Genomic DNA, 23,140 nt, shown 5'->3' on the forward strand with positions numbered 1-23,140 from the left:
ATCTGTCTGATGATTTCAGCAGAAGTTGGCTGAAATGCCTTCACTGATGTCTGTTAGCTTTGTGATTAGCTTTAGTCCTCTCAGCAGTTGAACAAACAAATAGCAAAGATTAGGCTTTGATTTTGGTTCTCGGAACCTTGGAAATCTGAACCTGTGAAATCTCCTGTGCTTTTTTATACATACATAATCATTGGGCTAGAATAATATCTCAACAAATCATGTGATTTTTTCCTACAATTTTCAACAGTATCAGCTAGAAAACATGTCTTTGATGCACCACGTCCTTTCCCCTTCGGTGCATCTCCTTTGCAACTGATCAGATCACTGCTTTAGCAAAAATCTTAAACGCTACTACTATTTAAAAGTATGCACTGTTTCATGCTCTAGAAGTTAGGAGGGTTTCGTTATTGAAAAATAAAAGCTTTGCTTATTTAGTGTGAGGTTCAGCAGGGGGTGATATCTGTATATACGTGTGTACACGATGACCGTACATCTTATACACGTTCTGTTGATTGGTTTCTTTTAATATTTCTCTTCAGTACTGACAAGGCACCATACGGACACACGACTCAGTAATTAAACATCTCGACTATTGAGTCTTGTTTTTATTTACCACAAAGGATTTTGCAGGCACAGAGACAGCTGGTGGAATCTTCTCTCTTTTGTTCATTTGCATAGTTAAAAAAAAAAAAAATTCCTGCATGATACTAACCGGCACTGAGATATTATCATAACATATAGAATTACTCCTGAGTACAAAATATTTGAGGATTTGTATACACTACATAATAGTAACACTGATATTCATACTTCATATTTGAAATGACTGCGAGCAGATCTTTCAGCGTAAACACATCGAGTGATTTCAACATTTAAACTTGAGCAATGTACAATGCTTCTAGAAAACAGAGGATACACTTCAGTACAGACTATTACAGGCTCTCAGCCTTTTCTTTATCCGTCTTCCTCGAGTTCGTTTCAAAGCACACCGAAAGTCAAAGCTTTCTGTGTAGGGCCACAGAGACTTTGTCTCATTTCAGATATCATTTCTATAATACATGGTATGAGGTGTCTGGTTTGATTGACATGTCACTGATTCAGACAGCAGCCTGAAGACAAAAAAGCATCCTGCGTGTTTTGATCTCCTGTCTGGAATGAGACGGAGCCTGTAACCACAACAACGTGGGTTTTAAAAAGCTCCGATAACCCCAGTGCGGTGAAGAGAGGCACGAATGTACTGAATTCCTCGGAGAGCAAGAGTGGGTGGACTTCCAGACGCAACCCTCAGGACGTGTGTTGTGTGTGTGTGTGTGTGTGTGTGTGTTTGTGGGAGAGGCTGGATTACGGCTGCTTGGGATCTAACATGGCTGTGTAGGTTCAGGATTCAGGGGTCACCGTCAGGGGGTGGAGGCTGGCACAACTTGTATAGTCTGAAAGAAAAACAAGAGGAGAGATTACAGAATCTGCAATTCTACATCAAATCCTACACATATTTAAGATCGGATAAGGAACAGGAATCTGAATCAGGAGAGAGGTTCTGCTGCAACAAGATGGTTCCAGAATCCTAGCTTGTGTGAAAAGCTGGAGGTGATGATGATGTAATGGTGTAAGGCCCATATTAATATCACTTAAGGATTGTTTAAAATGCTACAGAGCTAAGCTTGATCTAGCAGCAGTAGTAGTAGTAGTAGTGTTACTGGTCACATCAATCATTCTCGTTTTAGAATGGTTGCTTCCAGCATGATAATCATCGCAAACTGGTTCCATAAACATCATTCAGTCAGTCATTTCAGTGGAGCCACCAAATCTGAGTCCTTTACAGGACATGGTAGATGGGACGCTGTAGAATAGAAAGATCGCAGCAGGAATATGTAGAAGATAATTATGCAGCAATTGCAATCTGATGCAATTGTGTCAACATGGACCAGACTCTCAAAGCAGCAGTTCCTGATGAAATGAGGCTCTTCGGAGACCCTAGCTAGTGTGGCGGTGGGGTTGGGTTGGTGTCCTGTGCTGCAGTACATAATATATGATGATAGACATCAGGGTGGTGTGCTTTGTTGTGGATTATTTTCCTAAAACAGCACACCTTCAAGCGCTCTAAAGCTTCAAAAATGCCATTTTAAATACCACAAAATACTCAATACACAAGTTCCAGGCCCTCCGCTGAACCTCGACTTGTGTTTATATAAAAGACAAACCATTCAGTAAAACGTTTCTATTCCACCCTGCTGTGAAGACAATGTTATAAACCGTTTACTCTCCTGGACACGTTTCGATACGTGTACACGTGAAGCCGTTTATTATAGTAACAACTTCCAGCTGCCCATACATCAATACTAAAGCAAATTACTGTCATATGGGGCTCATGTGAACATGATCTACAGAGTGTGGAAAGGAGAACAAATCCAAAAAACACTTTTTTCAAAATTAAAGTACATTTGCTCCAATGTTTTAAAGTCTCTATTACACCTCATTTATAATTCTCTGAGGTCTGAGGAAAAAAACCACAATCTAGAGTTGAGTGTGTGTGTGTGTGTGTGTGTGTGTGTGTAGCCTGGTTCTGGTTACCTTGGCACTGAAGATGGGGTGCGGTCTCTGACTCCCAGGTTCTTGGCTGAGTTCTGTACTCTGGCCCCCTGATAAACAGAAAGCCATGATTAGGAATCACATAGATGCCTGAAAGCGGGTTTTAAATAAAGATTGACAGAATCGACAGGCTGAGAGGCTGGGAGAGGTAAACACTCCCAAAGCAGGAGGTGGAATGTAGTACTGTAGATATTTGTTTTTCCTTTCTCTTACTTTAAAAAGTAATCAATCAGACAAAACAGGGTATTGCACTGGAGCTACCAGGGTAATGTAGGTAGCAAATAATGGAAGCTTATAGCCTCCAGGTTAATGCTGTGGAACCTGTAGGTCTAAATCATTACACATGTCAGACCTAGGCACTTACACAGCATGGAGAGACAGTTAGAATAGACATCCAGACATTTTCTCTAGTGTTCATCCTACACGGGGATGCAGGGAGCCCGGAGGCTATACCAGGGGACTCAGGGTCACCCTAGACGAGGTGCCAACCCACTGCAGACAATCACAATAATCACACACTACAGACAATTTAGACACACTAATCATCCTAGAACACATGTCTTTGGACGAGGGGGAGGAAACCAGAGAACCCAGAGGAAACCCCTGGGAGAACAGGCAAGGAATCACCCTAGAGGTGTGAGGCAAACATGCTAATCACTAAGCCACTGTGTCCCCTGTTAGAACCTACAGAAATGCTCTGAAGATTAATGATTCATTTTCTATAACTCGTTTTCTAGCGTCCGTTTTCTCTCATGTCTATAGTAGGGACTTTGTGTAAATGGGAGCGTCCAGACAGTGTGAGGCAGGGCTGTGTCTTTAGAGCATGAACTAACTGTCTCATGGATGTACGACAAGATAAAATACACCACTGAGGTAGCAGAAGAGGAAGCTGATACTCTGGACCTTGCTGTAATTGGAACATAATCAATGTTGGGGTGGGAAATGTAATGAGAATGAATCCTTTACACTGCTGATAGATTACCTACAATAACGCACACTTAAGTGTTTTATTCCTCACATAATGGTGAACCAGATTAAGTCTCGGTAGTGTGGGAAAGTTGTTCATAGTGGATTAATCTCATAGCTAAACACCCGTTTGAAAAGGAAGACGACGGATCCGGTGCTGCTGAGGACCCCGAACTCATGACTTACGAGCCCCATTTATCACGAGCGCCGACCTCGTCAGATTTGTCTGTTGGACTTAGTTATGGCTGTAAGTGATAGCATCTGCCGCGCTCGTGGCTATATGAATCACTCTGTGGTGTTTTAATAGGCATCATTTTCACTGCAGGTGGAGCTCCATCATGTCAGATAGGCGAGCGGCCCACCTGCATTCTGACGCAGATGGAACCGAAAACATAAATCTCTGCGCTTTTACAGACATTAGCAGTTTCTATAAATAGTTAGTGTGTAGTAAGATGGTTAGGAGTGGAGGTGAAAACTCAACAGCGAAGACAAGAGTAGAAATACCACCGTAGGCATAATTACATAAACATAACATACAACAGCTGTTCTGTAGAGCAGATACAAAACTCTGAGTGTGATGTGAACGGAACAACCGGCCAGTGTTCTTATAAAAAAAGACCGTGGATCCATGTTTTGGAGAAGCTGTAATAGATGGACTTCTCTCACAACCCCAGCGTGAGCCATGAAACAATGGAGTTAATAAACATCTGAATATTTGATCTGTAGTGACAGCCCTTTATATTTATATTAATGTCTTAATTAAAGTCTGAGGAGGAAACTGAGCACGTCTTTGTCTCTCAGGGCCGCCTGGTCCGCTGAATGCTTTATTAAATATCCGTCCACGATACACGAGCGGCCTACAGAAGCATCCGTGAGCCTGCCGTCTTCCCGTCTATCATTCATCAGCTAGCGAAATGTAACACAGATCTGAAACGCGACATGACTGCCTTTGTTATTTTGGGTCTGAGTACATGTTCATTTATCTTTCTCTTTGTCTGTCCATCTGTGTCTGCACGTCATTCCTTCTGTTTGTCTGACTGCCTGTTCGTCAGTCCATTGGCTCATCTTCTTTCCTGGCTTTTGGACCGACTTTCTGTATGTCTGCTCATCAATCTATTTGTCTGTCCATCATTCTGTCTGACCATCTGTCTATTGTTCTGCCTTTCCATCCATCTGTTTGTCTGTCCACTTGCCCATTCATCTACCTGTCTGTTTGCCCACCCAATCCTCTGTCTGTCTGTCTGTCTGTCTTTTGGCTCACCCATCCCTCTATCTGTATGTCTGTCTGTTTCCCCACCTAATCGTCTTTCTGTCTGTTTCACTGTATTTTGGCTCACCCATCCCCCTGTCTGTCTGTCTGTCTGTATTTTGGCTCACCGATCCCTCTGTCTGTCTGTCTGTCTGTCTATCTGTATTTTGGCTCACCCATCCCCCTGTCTGTCTATCTGTCTGTCTGTATTTTGGCTCACCCATCCCTCTATCTGTATGTCTGTCTGTTTGCCCACCCAATCGTCTGTCTGTCTGTCTGTATTTTGGCTCACTAATACCTCTGTCTGTCTGTTTGTCCAACCAATCTTTTGTCTGTCTGTCTGTCTGTCTGTTTGCCCACCAAAACTTCTGTCTCTCTGTCTGTATTTTGGCTCATCCATCCCTCTGTTTGTCTGTCTGTTTGCCCACCCAATCCAATGTTTGTCAGTCTCCCTGAATGCCCATCCTTCAATTTCTCTGTCCACTCATCTGTCTGTTTGTCTGTCTGTCTGTCTCTCCATTCTGTTTGTTGGCCCATCTGTAAATCTTTCTGCCTGCATACCTATCTGTCTCCTCCTCATGTCTCCTAAATCCAGCCATCTGATCTGTCCATTTCCCAAATCTATCTCTCTACTGAATGCATATTCTTTCAGTTTTCTGTTTATATCTGTGTGCTTTAGTGTGCGCTTTACCCTAAAGAATCACCTGTCACTCATTCTATCTGTCTGCTGTTTTTCTTTACTTAACCGCAGCACACCTCAAGTCCTCTATTTGAATACGACGCCGTGTCTGAAGGACAGACGTCTCACTGTGTCCTTGCCGTCTTGGCTCTGTGCCGCTGTGTATGTCTGCTTGACCTCATGGCTTCACCTCAGTTCTCCTCACACTCCTTACACAAACGTGTGTGTGTTTCTGTTGATGTGAAGAAACACATCGTCTCTTTCTTAGACCTTTACTCTGTTTAATAAAAACTCTATTTTATTCCAGATGATCCATCATCTACGTCACAGCCTGGAACCAGACGTTCACACGAGAAAACACAGAGGAGTTGACAAAAACAGAGGGAGAGAAACACACACACACACACACACACACACACACACACACACACACACACTGGGAGCTTACACTAACAGGCGTGAAGAAAAGGACACATATGAGAGAATTCAATCCCAGTACTAAGCCTGTTCCGCCCTAATGATTAGGCTTTGATAAAGTAAATCCCCAATTACATAAACAAGAGCAGGTTTCATTTTCACAAAGGCAACGCGCACCAAACTAATTGGGTCAGCAAATTAAAAATAGCAGCACACGCCTTTATCTAGCAGATAGATTGATTACAGGCTTCCTCTTTTCTGCACTGCAGTCACGCAAGCTGGAGGAAGGAAGAGTGTGAATGTTTTATTCAGTTACAGATCTGAGATACGTACCTGCTTCCTCATGACGTCGGTGGCCTGCATGATGCAGCGCGGTGGCAGGCCGTGACTGCGCGCTAGAATGATGGCCTGCTCCAGAGTCACACTCAGAGTACAGCTATATAAACACACACACACACACACACACACACACACACAGGTTACTTCAACATGAGGTAAAATATACAGGAAACTGGGTTGTTCACTATGGCCATACAGAATTTAGACAAATCACGTGTCGTTAAAAGTAAAATCGCTGTATCCCTGTAGCTTTAAGAACACAAAAACAATATTATATATATATATATATATATATATATATATATATATATATATATATATATATATATATATATATATATATATATATATATATATATATATATATATACACACTATATTGCCAAAAGTATTCGCTCACGTGCCTTGACTCGCATATGAACTTAAGTGACATCCCATTCCTAATCCATAGGGTTCAATATGACGTCGGTCCACCCTTTGCAGCTATAACAGCTTCAACTCTTCTGGGAAGGCTGTCCACAAGGTTTAGGAGTGTGTTTATGGGAATTTTTGACCATTCTTCCAGAAGCGCATTTGTGAGGTCACACACTGATGTTGGACGAGAAGGCCTGGCTCTCAGTCTCCGCTCTAATTCATCCCAAAGGTGTTCTATCGGGTTGAGGTCAGGACTCTGTGCAGGCCAGTCAAGTTCATCCACACCAGACTCTGTCATCCATGTCTTTATGGACCTTGCTTTGTGCACTGGTGTACAGTCATGTTGGAAGAGGAAGGGGCCAGCTCCAAACTGTTCCCACAAAGTTGGGAGCATGGAATTGTCCAAAATGTCTTGGTATGCTGAAGCATTCAGAGTTCCTTTCACTGGAACTAAGGGGCCAAGCCCAGCTCCTGAAAAACAACCCCACACCATAATCCCCCCTCCACCAAACTTTACACTTGGCACAATGCAGTCAGACAAGTACCGTTCTCCTGGCAACCGCCAAACCCAGACTCGTCCATCAGATTGCCAGATGGAGAAGCGTGATTCGTCACTCCAGAGAACGCGTCTCCACTGCTCTAGAGTCCAGTGGCGGCGTGCTTTACACCACTACATCTGACGCTTTGCATTGCACTTGGTGATGTATGGCTTGGATGCAGCTGCTCGGCCATGGAAACCCATTCCATGAAGCTCTCTGCGCACTGTTCTTGAGCTAATCTGAAGGCCACATGAAGTTTGGAGGTCTGTAGTGATTGACTCTGCAGAAAGTTGGCGACCTCTTTGAACTATGCGCCTCAGCATCCGCTGACCCCGCTCCGTCAGTTTACGTGGCCTACCACTTCGTGGCTGAGTTGCTGTCGTTCCCAAACACTTCCACGTTCTTATAATACAGCTGACAGTTGACTGTGGAATATTTAGGAGCGAGGAAATTTCACGACTGGATTTGTTGCACAGGTGGCATCCTATCACAGTTCCACGCTGGAATTCACTGAGCTCCTGAGAGTGACCCATTCTTTCACAAATGTTTATAAAAACAGTCTGCATGCCTAGGTGCTTGATTTTATACACCTGTGGCCATGGAAGTGATTGGAACACCTGATTCTGATTATTTGGCTGGGTGAGCGAATACTTTTGGCAATATAGTGTATATTATATATATATATATATATATATATATATATATATATATATATACATATATATGAAATAAAACAATTGTTTTGGAGATTCTCACTCTCATTTTTAATCATTCAGAACCAGTCATGCTTCCAATTAAACAATCTCTAGAATTTTATAGGTCTTGCCTCTGGAGGCGGTTCTTGCTCTACAGTCGTACTGTAGCTCGGTAGTTTGTTAGCTAAGGGTTGATGCGTTTTGGCTTTCACAGTCATGGAACAAGCTTTTATATAGATATGTCTTTATAGAAAGTCTCAATCCCACAAGAACTACGCAGCAATGCTCTGAACAAGATCTAGTAGCATTCTGCAATAAGTCCAATGATCGCATTAAAACCTGGGTAACTGTTGATATGGTGGAGCTTTCTATGTGGAGGAATTTATATAGAGTTGGTGGTGTTAAAAAATCCTTCCACAAACCTACACAGCTCTGGTCCCGAAAGCAACACTACAGGATAATAAATCAGGGAACTAATCCACATGTCCTGATTAATGAGATTAGTACGATGTGTTGTTGATATAAATATATATATATATATATATATATATATATATATATATATATATATATATATATATATATATAAATATATATATATATATATATAGACACCTCTGAGATCCTCGACGTGCTATGCTTACCCATAATCCCTTTCTCAGCATATGTACAACTGTGCAGAAGGGTAAAGCTAAGCCTGGAAGTAAAAGTTTAAAGAAGTTGGAAGAATTCTTGGTCAGTACTCTGCTTGATTCATTAAGAATCATCATAATGCAGACTCCATGTTTTATGTGTAATGGGACTTTTCTGGCAAACGTTGTTCGAATGATGTTGTAATGTATAATAAGAGACAGGACCTAAGTGTGTAAAATCGGGTTTTGAGCATTTCTGAGATTGAGATCTGATTTCAAACCACATGAGAGTATATAGGAGGGGGTTAAACATAGGTTGAGTCATGTTTACTGTAAATAATAATAATAATAATAATAATAATAATAATAATAATAATAATAAGCTTGAACTTAACGATACTAAGAGCATTGTAAGACTTCGCAATAATGCAGTAATACAATAAATTAAAGACACAAAACAGGTGAACACAGTCAGATAAACTAACAACAGGGACACAGAACAGAAACCATCAAACATCACCACATGGCAATTGTTGCCATAGTAACAGAAGAAAAAAGTGCAACAGGTTTGTAGGGTAAAGTATTAAAAAAGTATTATTTATATGTACAATGAAAGCCCTAGACTTCTCACGTTCTGTCATATTCATAAACCCGTCACGTTTTTGTGCCACGTGTAATAAAAGTCACACGGCTTCTCGGGAATCAATCAGTGGCCCATTTCTATCTTACCGAACAGTGTCTTATCTTCCTGACACAGAGAGTGGCGTAGTATATCTTTATGCTGATTAGTGATACACCTAGCCTACTGCTGCCGTTGCTTCCTGTGTGAAACGAGCATGAGCTCATATCTGCTGCAAATAATTAAAGCTGAATTAATATCGAGCCAGGACGCCAGAGGCACCGGGTATTTGGACGCAATTAGCGATAATGTATGGGTTGAGCCGAGCTGAGACATGATGCCTGGGGGAAGCGGGTGTGCGTGTACGTGTGCGTAATGGTCTGGGTGACGATAGCAACATGGTGATTTATGTGTACTGAGATGATTCTGTCAGAAACAAAGTGAACAAACTGATTTACAGAGGGCATGTGAACACTCTGGGACTGGGGGAATGGCGAAAAATGATAAGGAAAAGAAAAACATGTTTTATATATATATATATATCCTTCCTGTGATGACCCTTCACATGGAATGCTTAGCTTGGGTAAGTTCTATGTAAGCAGACATACAGTTTACATACGATTCTTATTGGTAATATTGGTAATATTTTTGGGTGGCTGAAACGGATTATCTGCATTTACATTATTTCTTATAGACAATTTCATTTTGCACACCAATCAGGCATAACTTTATGAGCACTGAGAGGCACATGGGCACTTGAGCATCACAGAGCAATGGAAGAAGGTGGCCTGGTCCGATGAATTATGTTTCCTTTTACATCATGTGTGTCTCTTACGTGGGGAACACATGGCACCAGGGTGCACTATGGGAAGAAGGTGCCTGGTTCCACAGCCATCAGGTTCCCTGATGGCTGTGGTCTCTTTCAGCAGGATATTGCAGCGTGCCACAAAGCAGAAACGGTTCAGGAATGGTTTGATGACCACAACAACGAGTTTGAGATGTTGACTTGGCCTCCAAATTCCCCAGATCTCAATCCAATCCAGCATCTGTAGGATGTGCTGGACAAACAAGTCTGATTCATGGAGGCCCCATCGCGCAACTTACAGGACTTAAAGGATCTGCTGCTAACATCTTAGTGCCAGATCCCACAGCACACGTTCAGGGTCAAGTGGACCAACAGAATATTAGGCAGGTGGTCATAATGTTATGCCTGATTGGTGTATATTGTCTACATATATGATTTTTGGTTTGATTTCTCGAGATGAACAATCCCATGCAAAAGTTAACAATTGTGTATTGTTCTGGAGTCAAAACTATTCTAGGAGTTAATTTTTAAATTTACATACAACTGCTACGTAAATAAAAAACTATGAAATCATATCCTTATTACACCAAACTCCTCAAACGCACTTGTGTGAGCGTTTTAGAAAGAACCCGAAGAAAGAGCGGAAGTGGCAATATGTTTAATGAATGGCATGAATCATGTTGTGAGCTATTTCATTTCTTGTAGGGTGAGAAATGGCGCTCTGGGCTCGAGTGATATATGTCCCGTCAGCTGCGTCTCCCGAATCGGTCCGGTGAGAAATAGGACTGTCTCGAACCGTCTGCAAAATGGCCGACTCTCCGAGACGCCTGCACAATACCGCACCTCTGCATACGTGTACGACTTTATTATGGGTAATTATAAAAACGTATTTATAGCAACGTCACATTAATAAGTCGAGGAGATTAATGTCCGTATTAACGAGACGAAGAGATTCAATATTAATGCGGAGAGAAAAATGGTGGAAGGAAACCGGCACAATACAGATGTGAAATAATAACGAGGACATGAGGAAGCCATTACGGGAATAAAGAGGGGGCAAAAAGGACAGATTTAGAGATATATTTTTAAAAAGAAGTTGATATGGTGAAGATCTCTGAGATTATGAAAGGAAGTATTTATGGAAGGAGTCTCCAATGTCAGCACTTTTTTAGATAGATGTCTAATCACGGGAAAATCTTTTTCTGTATCATTAGCAATTTTTAAAAAATAAATAATAGAAAATAAGTTAAGTTCTGACGCTGGAGACTCCTTCTATAAACATTAAACAAACATCTCTTCTCAGAAATGTTCACCATATCAGCGATATGTTTATGCGAAGCGTCTGTCATGCAAACGTCCGTAGAAGCAGAAACTTAAAGCAGCGATTCGTGATTTTATAGAAAAATTAATCAGCAGTGTCCGACCAATCAGATACAAGATGCTGCAGTTTAAGCCAATAATATGTGTATATAGAATTTCAGAGGCTTTTGCTGATACAATAATCAGGACAAAAATGATTTAAACATTGAATTATTTGTTATTTACAGTGAATATCAGTTAGAAAGTAAAAGTATTGACACCCCATGATACACAGAATACTCAATATACTGTGTGTATTGTTTCATCTCCCTGCAATGCACTGATAGAATGTGTGTATGTGTGTACATATGTGTGTATGTGTGTGACTGACCGGTGGACTCCACTGTTACACAGGACGATGTGACAGGCTCCGAGACGGCTGCACAGCTCAGACGCCACGGTGAGCAGCCCGACTCCGGACGCTCCGCACGCCGTGAACTGACACGCAGCGGTGCGGCGACACGAGATGAAGCTCTCCATCAGTCTGTAGAGCTCATCCAGAGCGTTCAGGGGACGCATGAGCTACAGAGAAAAACACGGTTTATTAGCGCATCTTTTTTTCGGTCATTGAGAAGGATCAGTGTAAATGATGGAAGTAATCCAGCACCATCTGATGACCATTTGTGTTACGCAGCCGCACTGCATATGGCAAGAGATATAAACAATTCGTTTAATTCATATTCTTATAGAGCATGTATGATTTCTTCATGAACTTGTACTACTTAAGGTGGTTGTTATCCAGATGAATTCATAAGATTCAATTAGTTTAATCCTTTATTTGTTCCTGATCAGTAAATACAATGGAACCTCGGCATAGGAATTTACTTCCTTATGGAGGCGAGTTCTTAAGGTTTCTTAAAATCTGTATTGCAAAACGAATTTTCCCTTAAGAAATAATGCAAATGCAGATAATCCGTTCCAGCCTCCCAGAAATATGACCAATATTCCCAATACAAAGTGTATGGAAACTGTATGGCTGCTTACAAAGAACTGACCCAAGCCAAGCATTCCATGTCAAGGCTCCTCACAGGAAGTCATGCCACCAAGCTTGGGCTAAAAATAGAACAGACCATCCAGGCCATCAATGTCCACAAAAAAACGGGCGAAAAATCACCTAGCTTTGGAACGCATGCCGAAGGCAACGTTGGTATCGTGGGTTGACTCTTTCCAAACAGCTTTCGCTGACTGGAAAACAAATTTGTGAAACTTGTAAACTCTCTTCAGTTGGCTTCGCTTGGTTTTCCCCTGATGCTAACAAGTTTTGAACATACGAGCAACTTAGCCGGCGTTCGGTTCGTGCCGTAAATGCTTCGTATTCTGATGCAAATTTCTTGCAAAATTTCAATCAAGGTGAAAATTTGTAAGGGGGGAGCATTCATATGCCAAGGTTCGACTGTACATTAACTCATCTTTAGCGCAGAATTAAGTATGAATTCTGATATTGGTGAAAGATTATTTATATACCGTACAATACACTCCTTTTTGTTTATTCGTAAGGTATCATTTGCAATTTCCTGTTGTACAGGTTAAAACAGGAAGTGATGTCTATAAATCTATTTGTCGACTCTCTGCCATGTGTTTTATCTTGTGAGCAAAATGTCTGAACAGTCCGCACTCCATTCCACTACATTCCCTAGCTCTCGCATACACACTTTCTCATGACACACCAGGTCAGTGTGCCTACTGACCTTGTCTATAAAGGCAGCTTTGGGAGCCATGGTTGAGTTCAGGTTGGATTTGTCCAGGTAAAAAGCCCTGTGAAGAGAAAAGACAAGCATGTTACACATTATAGTGTCTGTTTCTAATTTGAGGAAGTGAAAGAAAAAAAAAAAAAAAACTAGTTCCACATGAGGACAAAAAAAAAATCACGCTGTGAAAAACCTCAAACCTCAAACACATCCACTCAACCACAACGTCCCGGTCAGCAAGGGGGGCATTAATTATGATCACGACATTAATATTTATTGTGACTCCACCAAATAATTCAATCGGCACTTCTTTTCTCAGGAGAGGGTACGAGCTACGGTAGATGAAGCAGCAGGATCCAGGAACAAACATTATGAAGGCTTTAATGACGCATGACAACAAAAACTCGCCAACTCGACTCTGTAGCAATTACGCCTACACGCGGCTATAAATCAGAGGTAAAGCTGGGTCTGGTTGGCTAAATATAGCAGGAATGTTTCCATGAATCAGAATTTTAATTGCTGCGATGACGTACTGAGGAAAATAGGTCTTCTGTGATCGCCACAAATATCCATGAGCTGGCTAATCACAACACCGGGGCTAGTTTAGCTCGGACTCTCTTTCTGGAAAGTTCCTCGGTACAGGCTAAAAACTTCAACTGCAAATTTAGCTACATGTCATTTTATAACCTGTGTGTGTGTGTGAGAGAGAGAAACATAATATATAATCTAAATAGCCATTTTAATGTGTTCTCTGCCCTAGGAAGTCCAGCTAACTTGCTACACTCTGACTAAAAAAAACCTGACTGGAAATGTTTTCTGTTTTATTTTGATGCTGGAACAAAACAGAAACCCTTTAATAAGCAGGCAAAATAAATCGATATTTCTTTAGTCCCACGCTTTTGAAGGCTTTCTGAGGAGAGCTGATATTAATATTAGCCTCTAATGTTAGCATTTCTCTTCAGATAAAGGAGAAGACGGTTGTTTTGCTAGGTTGCTAGGTTAAATCAGTTGTGAAAATGTGAAGTGTTAGCTTATTTTATATTGTCTTTGGGCTGGGAACATCATTTAATGGTCATGTTAATGTTTAGGGTATGGATAAATAATTATACACAAACGACGTTATATTCAATTAGCATTTTTTCAGCTAAGCTATATGAAAAGGTCCATGGTTCAGTTTTCTTCCCTCAGCTGTCTGTATATACTTTAGTATTTTTATATTAAGGTGTAAAGTACATAATTAAGCACATCAGGGAAAAGCACCTTGTTGTCAGTGTCCCTCATCCATCCTTTTTCTTTCCCTCCTCTCTAGCACTGGCCTGTGAGTGTGTTTAATCCAAGGGTTTTTATTCCCCTCCATAGAGAGCAGAAATTATGAAGATAAAATGTATGGACTCTTCAGATTTGTTTTTTGTTGTTCAGACGAACTCTTTTTACTAAGAGGTAAAGAAGCGAGTGCAGGCAGGTTGGAATGGGTGGAGAAAGGTGTCGGGAGTTCTGTGTGGTAGAAAAATATCGGCGAGAATCAAGTGGAAGGTGTACAGGACAGTGGTGAGACCATGCTGTACGGTTTAGAGACTGAGGAAGAGACAGGAGTCAGAGCTGGAGGTAGCAGAGCTGAAGATGTTGAGGTTCTCTTTGGGAGTGAGACGGTTGGACAGGATTAGGAACGAGTACATCAGAGGGACGGTTCATGTTGGACGTTTGGGGGACAGAGTTAGGGAGGACAGATTAAGATGGTTTGGACATGTCCAGAGGAGGGAGAGTGAGTATATTGGTAGGAGAATGTTGGACATGGAGCTGCCAGGCAGGAGGCAAAGAGGAAGGCCAAAGAGGAGGTATATGGATGGAATAAATGAGGATATGAAGCTAGTGTTGAGGATACAGAAGATAGGGATAGGTGGAGAGAGATGATTCGCTGTGGTGACCCCTGAAAGGAAAAACAGGAAGAAGAAGAAGAAGAAGAAGATGATGTAGAAGAAGAAGTAAAGATGAACTCTTTACTGTTTGAATGGGAAGGTGGGACTATGTGGGAGTCACATGACTATCATGATTACATACATGTGAGAAAGAAGGATTCTTCAATCCCCAAGTCCATAAGACAAGAGATATGACTATAAACTCGTGGTTCCTGCACCGGACTCTCTTTTATCCTCTTGAAATTCATTTTTATTTCCTTAAATAAGTTGTAATGTTTAAATCTTCTTTCCCAGAGCCCCGAAAATTAGAATTTTCTCCTGTTTTTGTTGTCTCCATGTTTAGTATTGAACGTCTTTGCCATGTCTCACTCCACAGTGGTGGTTAATATGAAGCTCATATTAAAGTAGACACTCAAGACTTTAAGAACTTGTAGTGTTTTATAAGTATTTCTGTCTTTATCTAGCCGACTAGGTGTGATATATTCATAGAAAAGTTCTATTATTTTTTCCACACAAATGATTCTATCTTCAAAGTAAATGATGATTATCAACCCCAGAGGAAAAATCTGAAGGTGTTTATCTTCAACCACTAAAAATTCTGTGTAAGGTTATCCAACAGAAGGAAAATCACACGTCTCACACTGAAACCCAACAGAGTCCTGACTCAATTTATACCAGACTCACAGCCAGAACGTTATTCATTTGTTTATACTGATCGAAAAACTTCAGATAAGACGATTTCCATTCCACCGGGAAAAGTCTTAATATATGTAAAAAGGCAGCAGTGTGTTTTTGCTGAATGGACAAAAAAGTTTTCATCCTGTCAAATTCTGTTAAAGCCAAAGTCTTGTGTTGAAATGTCAGCGCTGGACAGATCATATCCTGCGTTTCACACAGTTATTAGTGCAGTTAGTCCAAACACTCAAGTGTTTTACACTGCGGTCCTGCAGCAGATGGTCCAAACGTACAGCACTCACACCTCCACCTCCACACTGCAGGAGAACAACTGCACACTTTTACTTCTAACGACTTGTGCCGCTTCAGTCAGTGTGTGTGTGTGTGTGTGTGTACCAGCTGCTGCTGTGAAAATAGCTATGGGGGAAAATTTCTGAATTTCCCAGGGATTATTTACATAGACACACACACACACAGGAATTTTCACACACCCACACATTCACTTCTAAACAATTTAGGTACAGAGAGAGAGAGAGAGAGAGAGAGAGAGAGAGAGAGAGAATGGTGACGTGAAGAGAGAAAAAAATACTGTATAAAAAATTACTTTTTTAGCCACAGAAAAAAAAAAATTATAACAATGATTGGAAGAATTAAAAAGAAAAACAAGATGGAGACAAGAAGAGGGACAAAAAGAAAGGAAAGAAGGAAAGAAGAAGAAGTACTTCAAGACAAGACAAGAATGAAAAAACTAGAAAAAGAAGAAAATAAACAATAAGAATAGAAGGAGACATAGAAGAAGAAGAAGAAGAGGAAGAACAACAACATCAAGTCTAAGACTAGAAGAAGGACAAATGGGTGATAGAGGAAAAAGAAGAGAAGAGCAACAACAACAACTAGGAAAAGAATGAAAGAAGAACAGGAAGAAAAAAAGAAGAAACAAAAGAAGAACAAAAAAAGGAACAAAAAGATGATGAAGATGATAAAAGGGCATTAAAAGGAAAAAGATGATTTAAGAAGAAGAAAAAGAAGAAGAAGAAGATGAAGCACTGGGAAGAAGAACATGAAGGAGACGAAGATGACAAAAAAGGAGAGGAAAATAAAAAAGTTGAAAGTTCATCATAAAAATTATTATTATTATCAGAAGAATATGACAATGATGATGAAGATGATGATGATGTTTAGAAAAAAAAGAAGAATGAACTGACGTGGTGCACAATGTTCTCTCTCTCTCTCTCTCTCTCTCTCTCCTGTGTTCAGTGACTCAGCCGCCATCTTTCTATCATCCCTCTCCCTCCTCATGTCCAGCACTGACTCGGAGAGGAACCGCATGTCCACTGCACAGTCACACACAGGTGAGCGATGAGGCAGTGTAAGAGCGTCGGTGTAATGAGGCAGTCCTGAGCGAGGCAGCGGTGTGAGGCAGCTGGATGACATATGGCCTGCTTGTGCTGTGTGGAGTTTAGGAAGCCCCTGTGGAGCGCTGGGCGAGGAGCAGCACTCAAGCGCAGGCTTTCCCCTAATCAATTTTAATACAAGCCTTTAATGGAAGGTCTGGACCTTCGCCAATGTTGGCCTGCTTTCGCTAAGAACGAGGGATGGATCGGAGCCAGAGCTGCCTCGGCCTCGCTGAACCTCGTTCTTCAAAGAAGTGAGGAGAAATAAAAGTCTCAGAGAGTGAAGGAAGAGACGCTCATAATCCGTTATTTTTATGATTCTGTGCACCTTTGCATATCTTTTTGACTTGGAGCATAAATAAACAGAAGAAAATAAACAGTATAAGAAGACAAGAAGGAGACAAAATAAGGAGAAGAGGAGAAACAAAGAAAAAGAAATTGAAAGAAGAAGGACAAAATGATGATAGACAAGAAGAAAAAGAAGAAGAAGAAGAACAACAACAAGAAAATAACACACTGGATAAATGTCATCTGTACAGGAAAATGTGTACAGGACGTAAAAATACGTCAAATTAATAAAACAAGAATTTGAAAATAAAATGAAAATAAATTTATTTATAAAAATTTATTTTCAATAAATTTATAAAAAATATATTTTTCAAATTTAATAATAAATTTAAAAAACTATATTTAAAAAATAAATAAATAATTATATATATATATATATATATATATATATATATATATATATATATATATATATATATATATATATATATATATATATATATATATAAACCAAAAAATAAGTAACTCCAGTGACTCCTGTGCCGGTCCCAAGCCCGGATAAATAGAGAGGGTTGCATCAGAAAGGACATCCGGCGTAAAACATTGCCAAATTTAACCATGCGAATCGTCAGTAAGAGGTAAAGAAGTGAGTGCAGGCAGGTTGGAATGGGTGGAGAAAGGTGTCGGGAGTTCTGTATGAATAATATCAGTGAGAATCAAGTGGAAGATGTACAAGACGGTGGTGAGACCGGCCATGCTGTACGGTTTAGAGGCAGTGTCACTGAGGAAGAGACAGGAGTCAGAGCTGGAGGTAGCAGAGCTGAAGATGTTGAGGTTCTCTTTGGGAGTGACACGATTGGACAGAATTAGGAACGAGTACATCAGCTGTTTGAGCTGACATCGTGTGACGTCATCACAAAGTTCCTTTGATTCATGGGTCTCGAACATGAGTACAGCTATCATAGAAAACCATTACATGCATGCTTTCACTGGCAGGCTTTCAGATTCACTAATTCCGGTAGTACTTACTTATTATTTATTTATTTATTTATTTATTTATTTATCTATTTATTTATTTACCTATTTATTATTTTTTATTTCTTTATTATTATTATTATTATTATTATTATTATTATACATTTTTAGATTAAAACTTACTTATTTTTTTCTATTTATTATTGTTATTTATTTATTTATTTAATTTATTTATTTTATTTTTTACATTTTTTTTAGATTAAAACTTACTTGGACTATAATCCTGTTTTACTTTTTACTGTGAACAATTCAGTCACATGGAAGAGAGACACATTTAAAGCAAAAGGAGAGCTCATGCTGCGTTCGTCTTTACTTCATGTTCGTCTTCTAACAGCTGACTGCGTTGAGTGATGTACATTTACATGTGTTTGTCTGGATGTAGATTATCCAGTATGTCCAGTATTAACTCGTTTAAAGTGAAGCGGTGCTACGGAGCAGCCATGTTGATCTGATGTCACTGCTGGTGCTGAACTCTGAGTTGGAAATTCGGAAAATTGGAAGAGTTTTTTGAACGCAGCATTAATCCTACACAGGGAAACGTCATATTCAGCCCCAAAGGATGAACAGAGTGTCAGTGGGAAACGAATAGAAACCGCCGACTGAAGCAAAAACCTAATCTATTCAAAGAGAACTGGCTTCATTTCAAGCCACTTACTGCATTTTGTGGAGTCTTCATAAAGCAGCTATCTGTCCTGAGATATTGCATGTTGGGTAATGTCCCAGCTTCAGGCAGCTTCGTATTATATTTCATCTGAAATTATTCTGAGGAAAAGCGTTGCATCATGCTCGTCCTCTGTGTGTGTGTGTCAGTGTGTGTGTGTGTGTGTGTGTGTATGTGTGTTCTTAAGTGGACTAATAAATCCATGAATAGCCCGTGGCATGTAGCGCTGGCACAACCATCCTGTGATCTCAAAGCGCCTCTGGATGACCCTTCAAACACAACCAAAGATGATTTCATGCTGGACCGCGCTCACACTCGGACACGCTCACACGCAAATATAGTTATGTTTCCTAAGTGTGGTCGGATGATGGATTCTGGTTTGGACAAATCACTCGTCCAGGTCACCAGGAGTTCTCTGGATTTGAGGCAAGCGATTGAGCGACTGGCTCCATAATCCACACATGATGGAAGAATAAGCACCAGATTCTGCCTCTTTTTTAACGCAACACTGCAGAGTTTTTTCAGATCAAGGGTTTGAATTGGTGGCAGTGTCAAGTCCCCAAATGTACAGTATTGCACTAACTCAAACACTAAGGCTGTGTCTCAATCTGTACACTAGCTCCCTAGCACTGATCAGGGACTCGGCCATATTAAGGGCTCTCTCTCTATCTCACTCTCTCTCTGTCCTCTCTCTGTCTCACTCTCTCTCCCTGTCCTCTCTTTGTCTGTCTGTCTGTCTCTCTCTCTCTCTCTCTCTGTCTCTGTCTGTCTATAAGCAAGTATCCTTGCTATTTAGGTGTTCTGTTTAGTACAAAGACAGCAATTTGGAACAGAGCCCTGATTTCTCATGGAATGTCCACAGATTCTTTGTTTCAGCTGTCAGATTAATCACACGGCTGGAAACTGCTGCAGATCAGCACACATTCCTAAATGTTGGTCGTCAAGCAGTTGGTCACACAGACGGCAAAAAGGTGATTATTTTGCAATTACAGCATGTCCCAAAGTGTCCTGATGACTTATTATCCATTTATGTTGTGGATAATCTAAAGAACTTCCTTATGTTACACTCATCAGGGTGCCCCCCCCCTCACTTTTAAAAATGCAGCCAGTAAAAAAGACTCAATGTTACTTGCTCATTATTTCTTAATGACAGACCAGGTTTATTAACATACTGTTACTATAGAAACGATAACGTGTTAGAACCCTGTGAGTTATGGAACATGTACACTGTGGTATAAATTACAATACCACTCAGCTCACTTATGAGGTCTTGTAGCCACTCCTGGAGGTGCGCTGACCTGGAATTTCGGCTCCACAGCCGCCTCTGTCCGGCTCATTAACCAAACACAATGCGTGCAAGACACCACCATTAATCTGCCTTCACTCTCCACTGAATAGAGTCGACCTCCGATTAGAGGAATACACCAACATGCAGGCAGAAAATGCTCTAGATCAGATATGAGTGTGAGAGGAACGTCCACCTGAAGATACAATATAATACATGGCTAGAAAATTGGGCATGTGATGTAAGTGTGATGCATTCTTATAATGAACAGCTATCATGTGTCTATGGCTGTTACAGACTGGGACATTTCCCTGCCAGGGCACTAGGGGGCGCTGTTCACTGTGAATGTCATGTGATCATGTCTTCTGTGCTTGATGTGGTTTGCTAATTAAAAGGGGATAATGACATGCAGCCCCTTCCATTTATTTTCTATCGACTCTATTTTCTAAGTATAAGCCAAAATTGTCCCACGTAGTTATCAGGTGTCTCCCATATCACCATAAGAGGCCACGCCTTCTTCATCGTCAAGATATAGGCCACGCCTTTTTCATTGTCTCCCGTATCACCATAAGGGGTCAGAAATTTGTATTAATTATCTAACACGGGTAAGCAAGCACACTGAAGTAGATAATAAGGTTATAGAGGCCACGCCTTCTTCACTGGGACTAAGATAAAGGCCATGCCTTCTTCATTGAGACTAAAATAGAGGTTAGGCCCTCTACATTGAGAGTGTTATAGAGACAACGTCTTTTTCATTGGGACTAAGATAGAGGCCACACCTTCTTCATTGAGACTATGATGGAGGCCATACCTTCTTCATGGGGACTAAGATAGAGGCCACACCTTCTTCATTGAGACTATGATGGAGGCCATGCCTTCTTCACTGGGGCTAAGATAGAGGCCACACCTTCTTCATTGAGACTATGATGGAGGCCATGCCTTCTTCACTGGGACTAAGATAGAGGCCACACCTTTTTCATTGAGACTATGATGGAGGCCATGCCTTCTTCACTGGGGCTAAGATAGAGGCCACACCTTCTTCATTGAGACTATGATGGAGGCCATGCCTTCTTCACTGGGGCTAAGATAGAGGCCACACCTTCTTCATTGAGACTATGATGGAGGCCATGCCTTCTTCACTGGGACTAAGATAGAGGCCACACCTTTTTCACTGGATCTAAAATAGAGGCCACACCTTCTTCATTGAGACTATGATGGAGACCATGCCTTCTTCACTGGGACTAAAATAGAGGCCACACCTTCTTCATTGAGACTATGATGGAGGCCACGCCTTTTTCACTGCGACTAAGATAGAGGCCACACCTTCTTCACTGGAACTAAAATAGAAGCCACGCCTTCTTCAATGTCTCTTGTATCACTATAAGAGTTCAGAAATCCTTAAGCGCAAATATTGACGCCTCATAAATCTTTATTAATTATCCAACACGAATAAGCAAGCAGATTGTAGGAGATAATACGGTTAATTAAACTCAAACCCTCTTTCGTGCTTCCTCTGCAAATTCAATTCAAATTGCCACAAAATCAAATATCCTTTGCCGTTATCTTTTATTTAAGATGATACAGATATTAAATTAAATCAAATGACAGCATATTTTGAGATTTAAAAAAAAACAAAAAACCCTGTTTGATCTCCATTACAGCTCTTCGCGTGTCCTGTACATCTCCCTCGTGTTTAACGTGTCTGTCTTACAAGCACACATTGTGCCCACTGACAGCGCTGGTGTGTGTCATGGTGCAGAGGGATGCTGTCTGTCTGTCAGGGGCGAAACATGTCAGGTCAAAAGTGTAGCTCCATCAGGATTACAGCAGGAAGAGAGCTGACAGTTAGAACTCCTGCGCTCCCTCCGCTGGCTTCTGGTAGCTGCATCAGATTCAAAACACTGATGCTTGCCTACAAAAAGCCAAGAATGGACCAGATCCCTCTTACCTCAAAGCTCTTATTACTCCTCGCACTGCACCACGCTCCATCAGATCTACAAGCACTGTTCGACTGGTCCCAGTATCTCTCAGGGTAAGATGTAAAGACTCTGTCCGAATAGCTGTCCGTCTTCAAACCACGGATGAAGACCTACTTCTTCCTTAAACACTTAAACTAGCTCTTACTAAAAAAGTTTCTCCCAACAGGCTGATGGTGTCCTAAGTCTGTGACCGATTGAACCAGTGCTAATCTATTCATCGATAGCGACGTCAAAGCACTCTTGTATGTCACTCTGGAAGTAAGAACAGTGTAGTGGAAATACAATAAATGAGGATGTTTCCGGAAAAACAGGCTTCTTACAGTGCTGGGCTTTTTTTTTTTAGCAAAGCGTGCACTGAGAAAAGGCTCTAAGGATCTGCCATATGGAAGAACACACACGGCCAACAGCCAACCAGAGTGCAGCCTTAAACATCCTGACGCTTGTAGCCAGCTATGTGTAGAAAATATACCTACTTCTACCTACATCTGTGAGCACCTGAGATTGAGGCTATCACAATTCTCAATTTTACCTTTGCTTTCTCTCTTTCTCTCTCTCATCCTATCCCCTGTCTCTTTCAGAGTACACAAGGTCTCCTTTTCCCATCTGCTGCACATGAGGTTACCACATGAGCTTCCTCTGTCAGTTCCTTTACATCTGAATGGCTTCAGGTTATTTTGTTTCTTCTCGCTAGCATCAGACGTTTGGAGTCTGCTGAATCGCTGTGCTGTCCTGCTTATTATCCGAAGCTGATGATCAGGAGTGGACAAAAGGCAGAAAGTAATGAATAAAAGCAATGGAGGAAAACTGGACTGTAAGTCAAAAGTGTTTAAGAGAAGTTCATCAGCGCTGCTCCTGCATGACTAGCTTGTTAGCTAAGGAATCAGTCATTCTTGCTAGCTAATGATTAATTATTACTA

At 40.9% G+C, this 23,140-nt stretch overlaps 1 protein-coding gene across 1 annotated transcript in view; it reads right to left on the minus strand.

Moving 5' to 3' along the window:
• Positions 1-587: 587 nt before the first annotated feature.
• The window catches only part of prex2 (phosphatidylinositol-3,4,5-trisphosphate-dependent Rac exchange factor 2), a 115,231-nt gene continuing 92,678 nt past the window's right edge, over positions 588-23,140 (minus strand). The window contains exons 36-40 of the mRNA XM_058376712.1: positions 12,991-13,057; positions 11,634-11,824; positions 6,234-6,336; positions 2,572-2,639; positions 588-1,430 (exon numbers count right to left, since the gene is read on the minus strand). Of these exons, the coding sequence (XP_058232695.1) occupies positions 1,385-1,430; positions 2,572-2,639; positions 6,234-6,336; positions 11,634-11,824; positions 12,991-13,057 (475 nt within the window). The 3' untranslated portion in view covers positions 588-1,384. The remainder of the gene's footprint in view (positions 1,431-2,571; positions 2,640-6,233; positions 6,337-11,633; positions 11,825-12,990; positions 13,058-23,140) is intronic.

This window comes from Hemibagrus wyckioides, linkage group LG23 (genome assembly GCF_019097595.1).
Source record: "Hemibagrus wyckioides isolate EC202008001 linkage group LG23, SWU_Hwy_1.0, whole genome shotgun sequence".
Classification (NCBI taxonomy): domain Eukaryota; kingdom Metazoa; phylum Chordata; class Actinopteri; order Siluriformes; family Bagridae; genus Hemibagrus; species Hemibagrus wyckioides.